The sequence below is a fragment of the Lynx canadensis genome, chromosome B1, assembly GCF_007474595.2.
Source record: "Lynx canadensis isolate LIC74 chromosome B1, mLynCan4.pri.v2, whole genome shotgun sequence".
NCBI lineage: Eukaryota > Metazoa > Chordata > Mammalia > Carnivora > Felidae > Lynx > Lynx canadensis.
This window is the reverse complement of record NC_044306.2, coordinates 126,494,933-126,508,357: the sequence shown is the minus strand read 5'-3', so window position 1 is coordinate 126,508,357 and position 13,425 is coordinate 126,494,933. Positions and strand designations below refer to the sequence as shown.

Genomic DNA, 13,425 nt, shown 5'->3' with positions numbered 1-13,425 from the left:
CTGCTGAAGCTGCAAGCTGGCAATAGGGATTGAAAATGGGTGATGGGCACTGAGGAGGGCACTTGTTGGGATGAGCACTGGGTGTAGTATGTAAGCAATGAATCACGGGAATCTGCTCCCGAAGTCAAGAGCACACTGTATACACCGTATGTTAGCTAACTTGACAATAAATTATGTTTAAAAAAAAAAAAAAGAAAGAAAAAGAAAAGAGAAAGGGCCTCTCGCTTGATAGTTTAAATTAAAAAGAGAAACTGTAGTTTGACATGGACTAGATTGAGACTCCACCAGCTCACTCACCGTAGACTATGACAGTTGCAGTCGTGCTTTTCCTCTTGGCAACAATGTTTTTGGCAACACAAGTATAGTTTGCAGTATCTGAGAGGCGGGCCTGCTTTATGATGAGGTTGTGATCAATAGTAATATAAAAATTCCGATCTTCAACGGGGTCAATTATGTCTTCATTTTTCAACCATTCCACCTAAAGATGCACAAGAGAAATAGGTAAGTACCCAGTACGGATCCCTCGATGGTTGTCTGTCCTAACCTGTGTTTTAGAATTTGTATGACATTGCTCTGTGCTATGAACTTCAGCAATCCGGGAGGAAGTAACTTTCTGAGGTCATGTGAGGTATCACTCACCTGCCAAACATGCTGATTCTGTCTGTACTACATTATTCTCAAATGTCAATGAACCAGTTGGGAAATACAATGTTCAAATTGTTTTCACTTTGCCCCGCAGGCAAGAACAGGGAATGTGCACTGCCAAGTTCAGAACCCAATCAAAAATAATGGGCTAAGCATTTCAAACGGAACTCAAACCTTTTGCTATTTGATTTGTTTACTCTTGGCAACTAACTTGCTGCTTTTCACAAAAGAATGTAAAGACTATTAAAAAAGCTCAAAAGGCATCTTTGACATCATGTAGCTCTAATAAACCAACATTTGGATGATTTACGTGTAACCTTGCTGAAACATATGGATTAAATTTCCCCGAAAATGCACTTACTTTAAAATGGAGCAAACACATATTTGGAGATGCATTTAAGCCAAAATACTTGAGGAAGAAAAGGTTTTGTACCAACCTTCAATATAATCCAAAGAGCATATACATCATACTCAAAGCTCTCCTTTTCTGTATCACTGACATCAAATCTTTGACTCATGGTTTGCTTCTGGGGAACCTGACCTAAGACATGACTGTTCAGAACTACTGGACTATTTTTTCCATGAAAATCACATCAGTTTAGCAAAAGCAATATTATGCTTACAGAATGAAAGGAGGGAGATATATCTGTATAAACTGTCCTTATGGAGGATGAACTATTCCTTGTTCTATAAATTGCTGCTGCTGCTGTTTTTGTTTTTTTCTATGCACAGGATTTTCCATAAAGCAAAACAACACTGATATTTGCCACCCTTAAACTTTTCTTTTGCATCCTTGTGGATATGGATACAAGTAATCTTTAGTGGTAGAGAGTCAATAGTGTTGCCATTTTCAAAATCTTAAAGAGTATCTCCAGCACCACAAGAGGTCTGGAAATTAATCTCTAAATCTGTCAGTGGGCTTGACTTTGCACAGCTCTAAATTACATCCAACAGAGGGACTCTAAAATAATGCTCCTCTAATCCTTAGGAAAGAGACCACAATTTAAAGGGAAAAACGTTTAAAAACCAACAACAATCCTGAAATAAACATTTGAGGATGTAGATAAGAGCAACTATTTGTGGTGATATAAATTTTGAAAGGGCAAAACCCTCTTGGTATTTATACTATGGTAGTGAGAAATAGAATCAAATCCATCTAAAACAGTGGAGTTTTAAAACATGCATTTTGTTTTCACATACAGAGACCACATTCTTTCAGGGCCATGCTTGGATATATCTGATCTGAAACTCACACTCTTCTTGACTCGGATTTTCTCAAAATCTGGCCCTATGTGTGTGGTAGTTTGAGCTCACTAGAAGTGCAAGAGGGAAGGTAGCAAAATTCATATAATTATTAATTATCATTGATCATTGAAAGCAGACATTAACTTTCTAATCTAATCTTTATCTATGCCATTCTAGAGAAAGCTTTCCACTTACAGAAGGCACTGTTGGGATCCCCTGAGTTGGTCTTGGATCCCTCCTGAGAGACAGAGAGAGAGAGAGAGAGAGAGAGCATGCTCTTCATGCTTTTCTTCCAAGGACCCATAATTGCTCTTTCTTTGAAAGATGGCTCTGACATTCGTGGACTCTGAAAGTGCCTAGGGGTTCACAGCACCGCCCTCCCCCGCCCTGTCCCACAACCTCCACCTCAGCCATTGTCTCACAGATGTGGAAATATGCTTTGTGTCCAATTGGGGTCAGAATCTGAGCTGCTACCTTCCAGAGTTCCCCTGTGAAATTAGGCTGAAGCTGTCCCCTTGAGATGTCACCTGCCATCTCTATACACACTTACTGGGCTTCATTTTCTCTCCTGGTGGCTCCACCCAGCTATAAGGTTCTCTCTTCTATGAATTCCCCATTAAAAAAAAAACAAAACCCTCTGCATTCAAATCTTGGTCTCATGGTTTGCTTCTGAAGATTCCAACTATTCTCACAGGAGAACCCATGACTGTTCAAAACTATGGTTTCTTTAAATCACATCAGTTAACAACAGTGAGGTTACCCTGATCATAAGTGACATAAAGAGATCCCAAGGGATATTGCAAACTACTTGTATATTTGAAAGTTTATTACATGGAAGAAAAAGAGCAATCTGCACAGTTGACAAGATCTAAGAAGACTTCTGTGATTACTGGGTAAACCATCTTTACCTGCAAATATATCACTCTGCATTTTTCTCAAGTCTCTTGCCAGTGCTGGAACAGTGAGTATGACCTGGGTTTTGATGACCCCTGAGGAACCCCAGACATACTGGAGAGGCCCCCAGGGCCCTGTGGAGGTTACTGCCTTCCTCCCCAACTCTGGATTTAACCAGAGAAGCTCTGCTTTGATCTGTTTTCCTGTTTTCCATACTGGGCTCACTTGTAATGCCTAGTTTAAAGAAACAGAGAGTTCACTCCTGCTAGAAAATAGCTGTAGAAATGGAAAGGTGAGCCATGGGCTCCTCCGGCTTCCGGTAACTTGCCTACCCTCCTGTTCCGTACATTCCAGTACTCGCAGCTGCCACAATGTCCTGCTTTGAGACCACATCTCTACAGGAAGCTCAGGTCATCACCTCCGGCACTGGAATCCTCATGCTGCCCTGCACATCCCCATCTCCCACCCTGAAAAAATATCAACCCCCTATCATGCTGCTTTGCAATGCAGAAGCAAAATTCTCCAAAATTTTAAACTCTGTTTAGATTATTTTCTCTACTTTTCTCTAACTAAAACTTAGCTGTTTATGATGCTTCTGTTTTGCTTTTTTTTTTTTTTCCTGGAGTTCTCTCAAGTGGTGGATGTTTGATTTCCTAAACCCAACACACACTGGGCCTGGGAATCAGAAAGTGCCCTCCTTGTTCTGCACTGTCTTTTCTAGACCATTCTCTCCAAACACCATTGCTTTGAATTTCATGCCATCAGATTATGTCACCCACCTTCTATATTTTTTGTGGTCATTTAAAGACCTCTGGGCTCACAGTCATTTTATGCAGCACATTTTTCTGTCACAATTTCTAATGATTTTAATAACCACAAACACTTTCAACATTTTGGCGTCTCAATTACATGACCCTCCTTCCTGCCACAGTCTTGGTCTCTAAGACACCCACACTTATAGGCCAGAGACTTTCAATCCTGGTTTCACTGTAGAGTAATTTGGACATTCATAATATATCAATTTTACATCCAGTCCAGAGAAATTAAATCTAACCCAGAGCAACTCTGATTCACTGGTCAAGAATGGTCTAGCATCTGTATTTTTGAGACTCCTCAAGGGGCTGTGATTTCCTGCTAGGGTTGAAGAATACCACTCTAGAAGATTGTCTTTCAGATGAAATCCCTGGACAAGAAGCACCCAGGTCACCTGGGAGGCTGACAGAAATGCAGAATCTCAGGTCTGCCTACCCACACTTACTGAGTCAAAATGTGAATGTGAATAAGAAATTCAAGGATTTATATGCACATTAAAGTCAGAGAACCACTGGCCAGCTCTTGTCCTTATCACTGATTATTAACTTCAAGCCTTCTAAAACTCCAATGCAGTTTCTTTTACCATATTCTCCATCTTTCTGACTTACTCCCTCTCAGACTCCTATTTTGACAAACTTTCACTGGGCCCTACAATCTATTAAACAAAGCGACCTATCTTGGCTGTCATCCCTCTCACGTTCCCTCCTCTCTCTTCACCACTTTTAAATTGAACTGTTTACCTTATCAACAATCCCTTGCATTAGGAGCTCAGCTCTCCCACCCCTCTCCTTTTCTAAGGCGTTCACTTGGCCGCTCTTCCCAACACCACATTCACAGACTTGCAGAGGAATATGGCCGCGCACAGCCACGTTGAGTGGGCTCATCTGAAATTCATGATAACAGAACTCAAATGGGCCCTTAATTCTGCCAAAAAATCGTACTATATTTTCATCATCTGTTCACTGTCCCATCCTCCTAGACAGCTATTTCACACCTTTTCCACTCTCCTTAAACACCACCTCCCTCTCTATCCTCACTTTCAGCTGATGACCACGATTTCTACTTCACTGAAAAAAGTGACAATCACGAGACAGCTTCCACAGCTCCCACTACTCACCACCCCACCCCTGTTCTGCACCCTCTCTCTTGTTACTGGGTCAGCTCTCTGTGCTCCCACCTGTCACCTCTCATTTGTACTGTGCCTTCCATTCCCTCGTGCCTGGTCAAGGGCAGGCCCCAGCAATTCTCCTCTCTGTCTCTTAAATCATTAATATTCCCTCTACAGGAGCCATCTCCATCAGCATACAGACATACACTTAGAACCCTCCCCACTCGTTTCCGCCTGGAGTCACCCCATGTCATTGCTCACCTTACAAAACGCCTTGGAATACTTGCTTATAATCACTCTCTTCATTTCCTGTCCTCTTCATCTCTGCTGTATCTATTCTAATGCGCATTCGCCTCCACCATTTTGCAGGTACTACTCTCTTCAAAGTCACCAATTACTTTCATTTTGTTAGATATACTGGTGAGGTGACTCAGCAGCAGCTTTGACCCAACTGGTTTCTCCCTCTTCCTCACTTGCTTTCTTGGCCAGGGCACTTTTCCTGGTTTTTGTCTTATCTCACTCCATCCCTCACAGCTTCCTGGAGCGAAGGTCTGTTCCCTTGTGGAGGCTCTGTCCTTGGACCTCTTCTTTTTTTCTGTCTTCTATCTATATTCACTTCCTTGGTGAGCTCATCCAGTCTCATGCAGAGGTCTTCTAAATTTATCTCCAGTCTAGACCCTGGCCTTGAACTCCAGACTCATATATCCAAATGACTTCTTTCAACTGCACTGGGTTGTCTAATAACAACCTCCTGAACTGCACTTCCAACCTTGCTCCTCCCACAGCCTTGCCCATCTTAGTTCATGTCAACTCTATCCTTCCAGTTACCTAAACAAAGCCTCAGACTTGGCCTTGACTCCTCTCTACCTCTCTCTTTGCCCACTGGAAGTCAGGGCAGTATATCGGGATCTGACCACTTTTTGTTCCCTCACCACCACCCTCTTCCAGTTCAAGCCTTCATCATTTCCTTCTTGGATTACTGCAACAATTTCTTGTCTTATCTTTGCTTTCCCTCTTGGCCATCAACATTCAATATTCAACACAATAGAGTGAATGAGCCTGAAACCTTAAGTCGATCGTGCTACACCTCATCTCCAACCTTCCAATGGCTCCTATCTTGCTTGCTGTCAAAACCAAAGTTCTTATAAAGACCCACTAGGCCCAGCATCACCAGGACCCCTGACCCCTCTGTGATCACCTGTTCACTCTCTCTCTCTCATCTCTGTAGCACGCTGGCTCCTCTGCTAGTCCTCATGCACATCAGTGGTACTCCTGCTTTGGGAATTTTGAGTCTGCTGGTCAATCTGCTTGAAATCACCTTTCCCTTCCCCAGGTATCTGCATAATATGTTCCCTTCTCTTATTTAGTTCGTCAGATGTCACCCTCTCAGTGAGTCATTTCCTGATCAACATTTTAACAAATTTTTTTAATGTTTATTTTTGAGAGAGAGAGAGAGAGAGACCGAGAGATACCACAGAGAGAGATATAGTGTGAGTAGGGGTGGGGGGAGAGGGGCAGAGAGAGAAGGAGATGCAGAACTTGAAGCAGGTTCTAGGCTCTGAGCTGTCAGCGCAGAACCTGATGCAGGGCTTGAACTCAGACTGTGAGATCATGACCTGAGCCAAAGTTGGACATGTTTTTTCTCAAATGCATTCCACAAACACTGAGTACCGATGTACTAGGCATGGTGGCAAGTGCTGGGGGATAAAGGGACAAGTCAGATAAGTGTTCGCAATGTGTGAGAATAATTCTGTTTATCATGAAAGAGGCTGAGTCAGGAAGATATATCAATTAAATCTTTATAAATATACCTTTATATTAGCAAAATATATCCTTCTCATGAAGTGTCTCCAGAAGCCACCACCACCAGATAAAGTGATGGTCTTCATCTGCAGTGATTTCACAATGAACCTCCTTACATAAACTGTATGTGAAATCCCAACAAACAGTACAGAATCTCTGGTTGTGCTGAATTTTATTGTATTGAATAGTAATTAATTATATTGTTGCAATGCTATTTATTTGTAAGCTAATCTTGGTTAATTGGGAGTCAGTACTTGGGTCTGGCCTCTGAATTCTGTTCCTGTCTTGCTCATTTCAATGTTTCTTGTTGATTTCACTCCGAGATGTGGCTTCCTCCCACCCCTCCCATTTAGCAAACCATCTGATTTATACATGGGAGAAGTCTTTCTGAGTTAGAAGTTATTTTTAGCTATGTATAAAACATTCAAGAAGAGAGAAAAATAGGTTGTAGTTCAGAAAACAATAAAAGGCTTTGCCCATAAACCATAACTTGTCTTCAGGGCTGCAGTGAGGCAAAGTAGTGTTTCTGTCCTTGTGACTCAGTAACTGCAGTCTTTTCAATAATTTGGGGCACATTTGAAGCCATCGACTCAAGGGTTTATAAAGAAATGGGAATTTATTAACAGGTAATAAAAATAGTTACAAGGCAATGTTAGGATGTCCTATTTGCATATTCTGTTGTTATGTTTCGTGTTGATTAATGCCATTGTGTGCAATTGAAAATCTTACTTTAAGAAGCAGTTTCTAAAGTACCAGCTGAGAGGGTTGCTCTCAAACCAGACTGCGTGGGTTCAAAATTGAACTGTCACTTCGTGTCTCTCTTAAGTTTCTTACCTTAGATGTGCCTCAGGGTCCTCATTTACAAGATGAGGATAATCCTTGAATGCATTCCACAAGGTTTATAAAGATCAAATGAGTTAATAGGGGCACCTGGGTGGCTCAGTTGGTTAGGCGTTCCACTCTGGATTTCAGCCCAGGTCATGATCCCATGGTTCGCGAGATCCAGCCCATGTCAGGCTCTGTGCTGACAACACGGGGAGCCTGCTTGGAATTATCTCTCTCCCCCCCCACCCCTCCCCTGCTTGCGCGCCTGCACATGCTTGCTCACTTTCTCTCAAAATAAATAAATAAACTTAAAAAATGAGTTAATTACACAAATTACCTAGTGTCTGACGTACGGTAAGTTCTTAAATTATTATTAATATCAATTAAGGATATACTTAAAGGAGATAGGACAAAACTCAAACTTCTCTAAAATAACAGCAGAGAAATGGTGTAAATTTAAAAACAAAAAAGAAAATATCTTCATGTCTGAATTCCTTTAGCTTCTTCTGACATTTTCTTTTTTATTGAGACAAAGTCAACTTACCATTAGATTACATCTCTTTAAGACTGTACTAGAAATATATAAATGATTAAGTATTAAATTGGCCAATCTAGTTTGTACGCTAAACCTAAATACATATTTCCATTTAAACCTTGTGAATCCATAACTCTAGAGATGTCATTAGCATGCATGTGCTTTAGAGAAAGTATAACATGGCATTTTAATCAGTCTGTGCAACTAGTATTTTCTAATTCTTTTAGATTAAAAGCAAATCATCACACTACATTAATGTTTTAAAGGTATAACAAGAACAGATTTTTGATAAAAGAAATTTTACCAAGATTAATTTGAGAAATACTCATTACTGTACTTAGTAATAAGGTATAAATCACAGGCAATTTATATATTACTTTTACCTAGACCCAGACCATCCACAGGTTTATAGTTTTGGTTTTTCCTTTAAGTTTCCCAGTGCTGTTTCCCTGCTACTTCAAGTTAGTCATCATCACTCATTCTTTTTTTTTTTAACGTTCAAAATGTTTGTCATTTCTTTTTAAGCCACAGTAACAGCTCAATATAGTACACGATATACAGAGAAAAGACAAAGAATAGTTTAACATCGGCTTTATGAAATTAAGTGGCTCCAGATAGACAACTAGGTTGGTTTCAAGTTTTTGTCTTTTTAAAATTTTTTTTTTCAACGTTTATTTATTTTTGGGACAGAGAGAGACAGAGCATGAACGGGGGAGGGGCAGAGAGAGAGGGAGACACAGAATCGGAAACAGGCTCCAGGCTCTGAGCCGTCAGCCCAGAGCCTGACACGGGGCTCGAACTCACGGACCGCGAGATCGTGACCTGGCTGAAGTCGGACGCTTAACCGACTGCGCCACCCAGGCGCCCCTCAAGTTTTGTCTTAAATATTAATATTCTAAAAAAGTAAACTGATTCTTACAGAGTCTAAGGAAATAAATGATTTTTTTAGGCAAATGTTTATTTTATATGAACAATTTGGCCCTCGCAATGTGAAAAGAATTTCACACATGTCGACTTAATGAAATAGGCTTTTTTGGCAACACTCTTATTTTTTCTCAGTACCCCATGATATTCATTCTATCCTCTCTTTTTAGTGATAAGATACGTTCTTGTTTTTGCTATCTGCACCTGTAAAGCCCCCAAATTTGAGTATGCGCTGAGAAATTCCAAGGTACCTATTTGTGTGTGTGTGTGTGTGTGTGTGTGTGACGTGACAAATGGAAACACCCGAGTTACTCCAGGATCTGGGCCCGGGTTGGCCTCTCACTGGTGCTCTATAGGGAAACAGTGTGATCACAGAAAAGAGCCATCAGACCTAACCTCTCTATCATTGCTACCCTGCTCACTCTTCTGGGACCAAACACAGGTTCACTTTCAAAGCTAACACTGGGACTGGATGTAGTTTGATTTCAGGGGCATCAGGAAAGCATCCTTGCTCTCACCCAAATTTTTGGCAGTGTCTTGAAATGTCTTTAGGAAAGCTAGTTTGTAATCCCACCATTAGAAGGTTCTTTTTACATGCAAATGACCTGAGAAATAACACCTTGATCTAAACCATATAAAGTATTACAAAACTTGGCATATAAACCAAGGGAAAACTCTTTTCAGTTCAGATAAAGAAGAGTTTGAAGGCACGTGGATTTCAAACTGGAATTCAAGTAACCAGCAATATGCAAAATTTTCTATGGGGGTACACAAACAAAAACATGTTTAAGGGGATCTGTGTTTGTATCTTTTTTAAAAAAAGTTTATTTGAGAAAGAGGGCAGAGGAGAGGGAGAGGGGGGAGACGGGCAGAGAAAAGGGAGAGAGAGAGGGAATCCCAAGCAGGCTCTGCACTGTCAATGCAGAGCCCAATGTGGGGCTGGAACTCATGGACTACGAGATCATCACCTGAGCAGAAACCAAGAGTTGGACATTTAACCAACTCAGCCACCCAAGCGGCCCTGTATTTGTATCTTTAACTTCCATATGCACTCCGTCCTGATACTGATTGTGCTGAAAACTTGTCTCCTGCTTTTCAAACCAAAGCCATCTCTTGCATCCCAATCTTACCATGATACATTGTTAGGGGTGTAAAAGCCTCCAGGGTGGCACAAGTTAGGTGCAAACTAGTTGGGAAGATTAGTGTGGTATTTGAGAGAGTAAGGGACTAAAATCACAGGGTAACAAATCCGTTTGCAAATCAGGTAATCACGATTCTTGGCATTCATCAAAACTGAAGGAAGGAGGACCTAATATGCCAGCTAATGGGTCACTGAACCTAATAGCTGATAATAGAACACTATCTGATTTAGTGTCTTTACTAGTTTAAAAGACTTTTGCAAATTAAGATTCAAGTTTAATAAACAAAAGGAACATCTGGTACAAAAGGAAAGATCCTTTAAAATATTTTTAACGTGCACATTTTTACCCAACTGCATTCCATCAAATTCCATCCTAATGACACATTCTATGTGCACGCATCCATATGCCATGACTCACCTGTGTTAAACCTAACTGAACACGCTGGGGTTTATTATTTTTTTAGGCAACATGGTCTGTGGCAAGGATGTTGAACAAAGTGAGATAGTTCTGTAAAGAGCAATCTTCATATTGTGAGATCTTGTTCAACATTCAACCAAGAAAAGAGAAACAAAAATAAGGTCATCTTACTCTAGGGAAAAATGTTAGCAAACAGGAAAACATGCAAGTTTCCCAGAAGGTGTTTGTATCACTTGCAAGACTATTCCCAACTCTGCCTTGCTGAATCCTGTGCTCAGAAGTGGCACTCACTGGTCACTTTTTCCACCTCTTTGACTTTTTGAGGCCCTAGGTCATCAACATGTTACTCAATATTTTTGTGATCTTCTTTAATTTAAGCAGATGTCTTCCTTCCTTCCTTCCTTCCTTCCTTCCTTCCTTCCTTCCTTCCTTCCTTCCTTCCTTCCTTTTTTAATAGGCCGAACAGGCCCAAAGATAGAAACTCCTCTCAAAGCTCTTCCTTTTTTCTATCAGGTCACCCACAAACATGCACATGTCCTCAGTCCATCCTGAACACAAGCCAACAATGAAATTACTCTAGGACATACCTGCTTTTCCCAGCTATTCTTCCACATTCTCTTTCCCTTTGTGGCTAAACTGTCTTCAGCTCTTCATCTGCCCACCGACCTTTCACTTTAGTGCTGTCTGGATTCACGCTTAGTGCCCCAACTGCATTTTCAGAGGCAACCAGCAGCCCCCCTAACTTCCCAGTCCGACAGCACTCTTTCCCTCTGCTACTTTCATGCCACGTAATTATCTGTTCTTTCTCAAACCTCTTTCCCGGGTCCCTTTATTTCATCCACTATGTTTCACATAGTCCTCCGCAGGGTTCTCTCTTTCATTTTCCTCCTTTTAATTTTATGGTAGTGGTTCTCAACTTTGTGCATCAGAATCACCCGGGGAGGTTTTAAGATCTGCTTGTATCTGGGGCCCACCTGCAGAGATTCTGACTGAACTGGGCTTATGAGGGGCCCAGGCATTGGTGTTTCTCCGAGCTCCTCAGGTGATGTTAATAATGTGCAGCCAGTTTGCAAACAACTGGCCTATATATACACTGGTGATCTCATTCATTCTCATGGCTCTTCACTCAAAAATCAATCCCTTCATTCCCAGGTTTTGGTAAGCTCCATTCATATTTTCAATGGCTTTCTTGATAACTCCATCTGAATGCTCAACAAATATGAAAAACAAAACATGTGCTGAATTGATCTCAGTATCACCTCACATCATCTATAAACTTGGTCCTCCTGGTTTTCTTTTCAAATATGGAGCCATTATCCTCTCAATCCTAAACTCGAAGCTTACAGTAATCCTCATAGGTTTCTTCAAAACCATTCTATGAAGTTATGGACATTACCTAAAATGGCTTTCAAACCTGGCCCCTCTTCTATGTCCCTAAACATAAGTACTGTGATGTTATTTTAATTCCAACAATTCTTACTAAAAACTTAATCTTAAGAATAATAGCTTCAATTAAAATGTTCTCCACTGTGTCATTGTTTCCAGGTTAAAATCCAAACTTGATATGAAATCTTTTACAAGCTGTCCTCAATTACTGCTCTAGCTTCACCTTCATCACTTAGTGCCACTCTCTAGTCGTACTGAACTTCCTAAAGGTTCCTTAGCATGTGAGCGTCATTAACGTGGCGACTCACTGTATTTTCTGTCACTCTACCCAGAATGCCTTTCTCCTCCTTTCCTGCTGAGAGAACTCTACTCATTCTTCAACATTCAACTCAGAAGACACTTTCATTCTGAAGCCCTTTTTGTCTGTCTTCCTTTAATGTGCACCTGTAGCAATCTTTTCAAACCATCTATCATACTGTACTGTAATAATCTGTGTAAAGTTTGTGCCTGGGAGTTCTTGAGAGCACGATTACTCATGTGTATATGATATCTCCAATACTGATCCATACTGATACATTTTGAACATCTCTGAATATATATGTTTAGTTTTGTGTTCAGAGTATCTATCATAGTACCCTAGCAGAGATGTTCAAAATGCATTTATTGTTTATCCAGTGAATATTTGTTGAGTATCTACTATGTGACCTCACTATTTCTGATACCTGGGATGCATCAATAAACCAAAAAGACAAAGTCTACCCTCCATGTGATTCTCAAGAAAGAATACAATATATAAACAAATAAATACACTGGATAGTTTCACTGGTCCTTAGGGCTAGGGAAAAAAAAGAAAAGAAAAGAGTGCTATACAATGCTTTAGATTAAGAGTCAGAAAACATTTTCTGTGAAGGGACATGTACTAAGTATTTTAGGCTCTGTGGGCCAAGGTCTCTAAACTGTTGGCATAGACAATATGTAAATGAGCATGTAAATAAAACCTTTATTTACAAAAACAGATGGTGGGCTGTATTTGGCCTGCAGGCTATAGTTTGCTGACTCTTTCATTTTAGATGATAGGGAAGGCTTCTCGGTAGAGCCAACTCAGCATTAGAACATGCATTTCTAGAAACAGCCAGTCATCCTGAGCCAGAGTGTTCCAGGTATACAGAAGAGCAATTATAAAAGTCATTGTTTGTGAAGCAGAAATAAAGCCTTCATGACTGAAGTGTGGTGAAAAAAAGAAAGAATGAATATATGAACAGAGGCAAGAATGTGTGCCCATATAGAAAGTAAAATTACTACTGTCAGTGGCAAATTTTTGTAAGGAAGAAGTCCCTTAATTGAGTTATGTAGCCACATTCAGGGAGGTGTAACAAAGACATGACTGCACAGGAAAATAAAAGTTAGTAGGATCTACTGAAAATTAGCTATTCATTGAGTATCCATCGAATAGCAACAATGCACTGAGGATTATTGCAGGTGCTAGAAATTAGACAAAATGTGGAATAATTATGACTATTAAAGTTTAAGATGATCACAGTGTTGGATTCTATTGATTCTTAGCAATGCATATACATATTTGATTTCTAGAAGCATAAATATGACTTTGAAGTACTGAGAAGTACTGCTTGTAACAGAACTGAGAGCAGTGCTTTGATAAACAACAACAAAAAAATAGTGACCTGAGA

At 40.4% G+C, this 13,425-nt stretch overlaps 1 protein-coding gene across 1 annotated transcript in view; it reads right to left on the bottom strand.

Moving 5' to 3' along the window:
* Positions 1-13,425, bottom strand: part of UNC5C (unc-5 netrin receptor C) — a 305,372-nt gene that overhangs the window by 73,860 nt on the left and 218,087 nt on the right. The window contains exon 6 of the mRNA XM_032593071.1: positions 298-478. Within this exon, the coding sequence (XP_032448962.1) occupies positions 298-478 (181 nt within the window). The remainder of the gene's footprint in view (positions 1-297; positions 479-13,425) is intronic.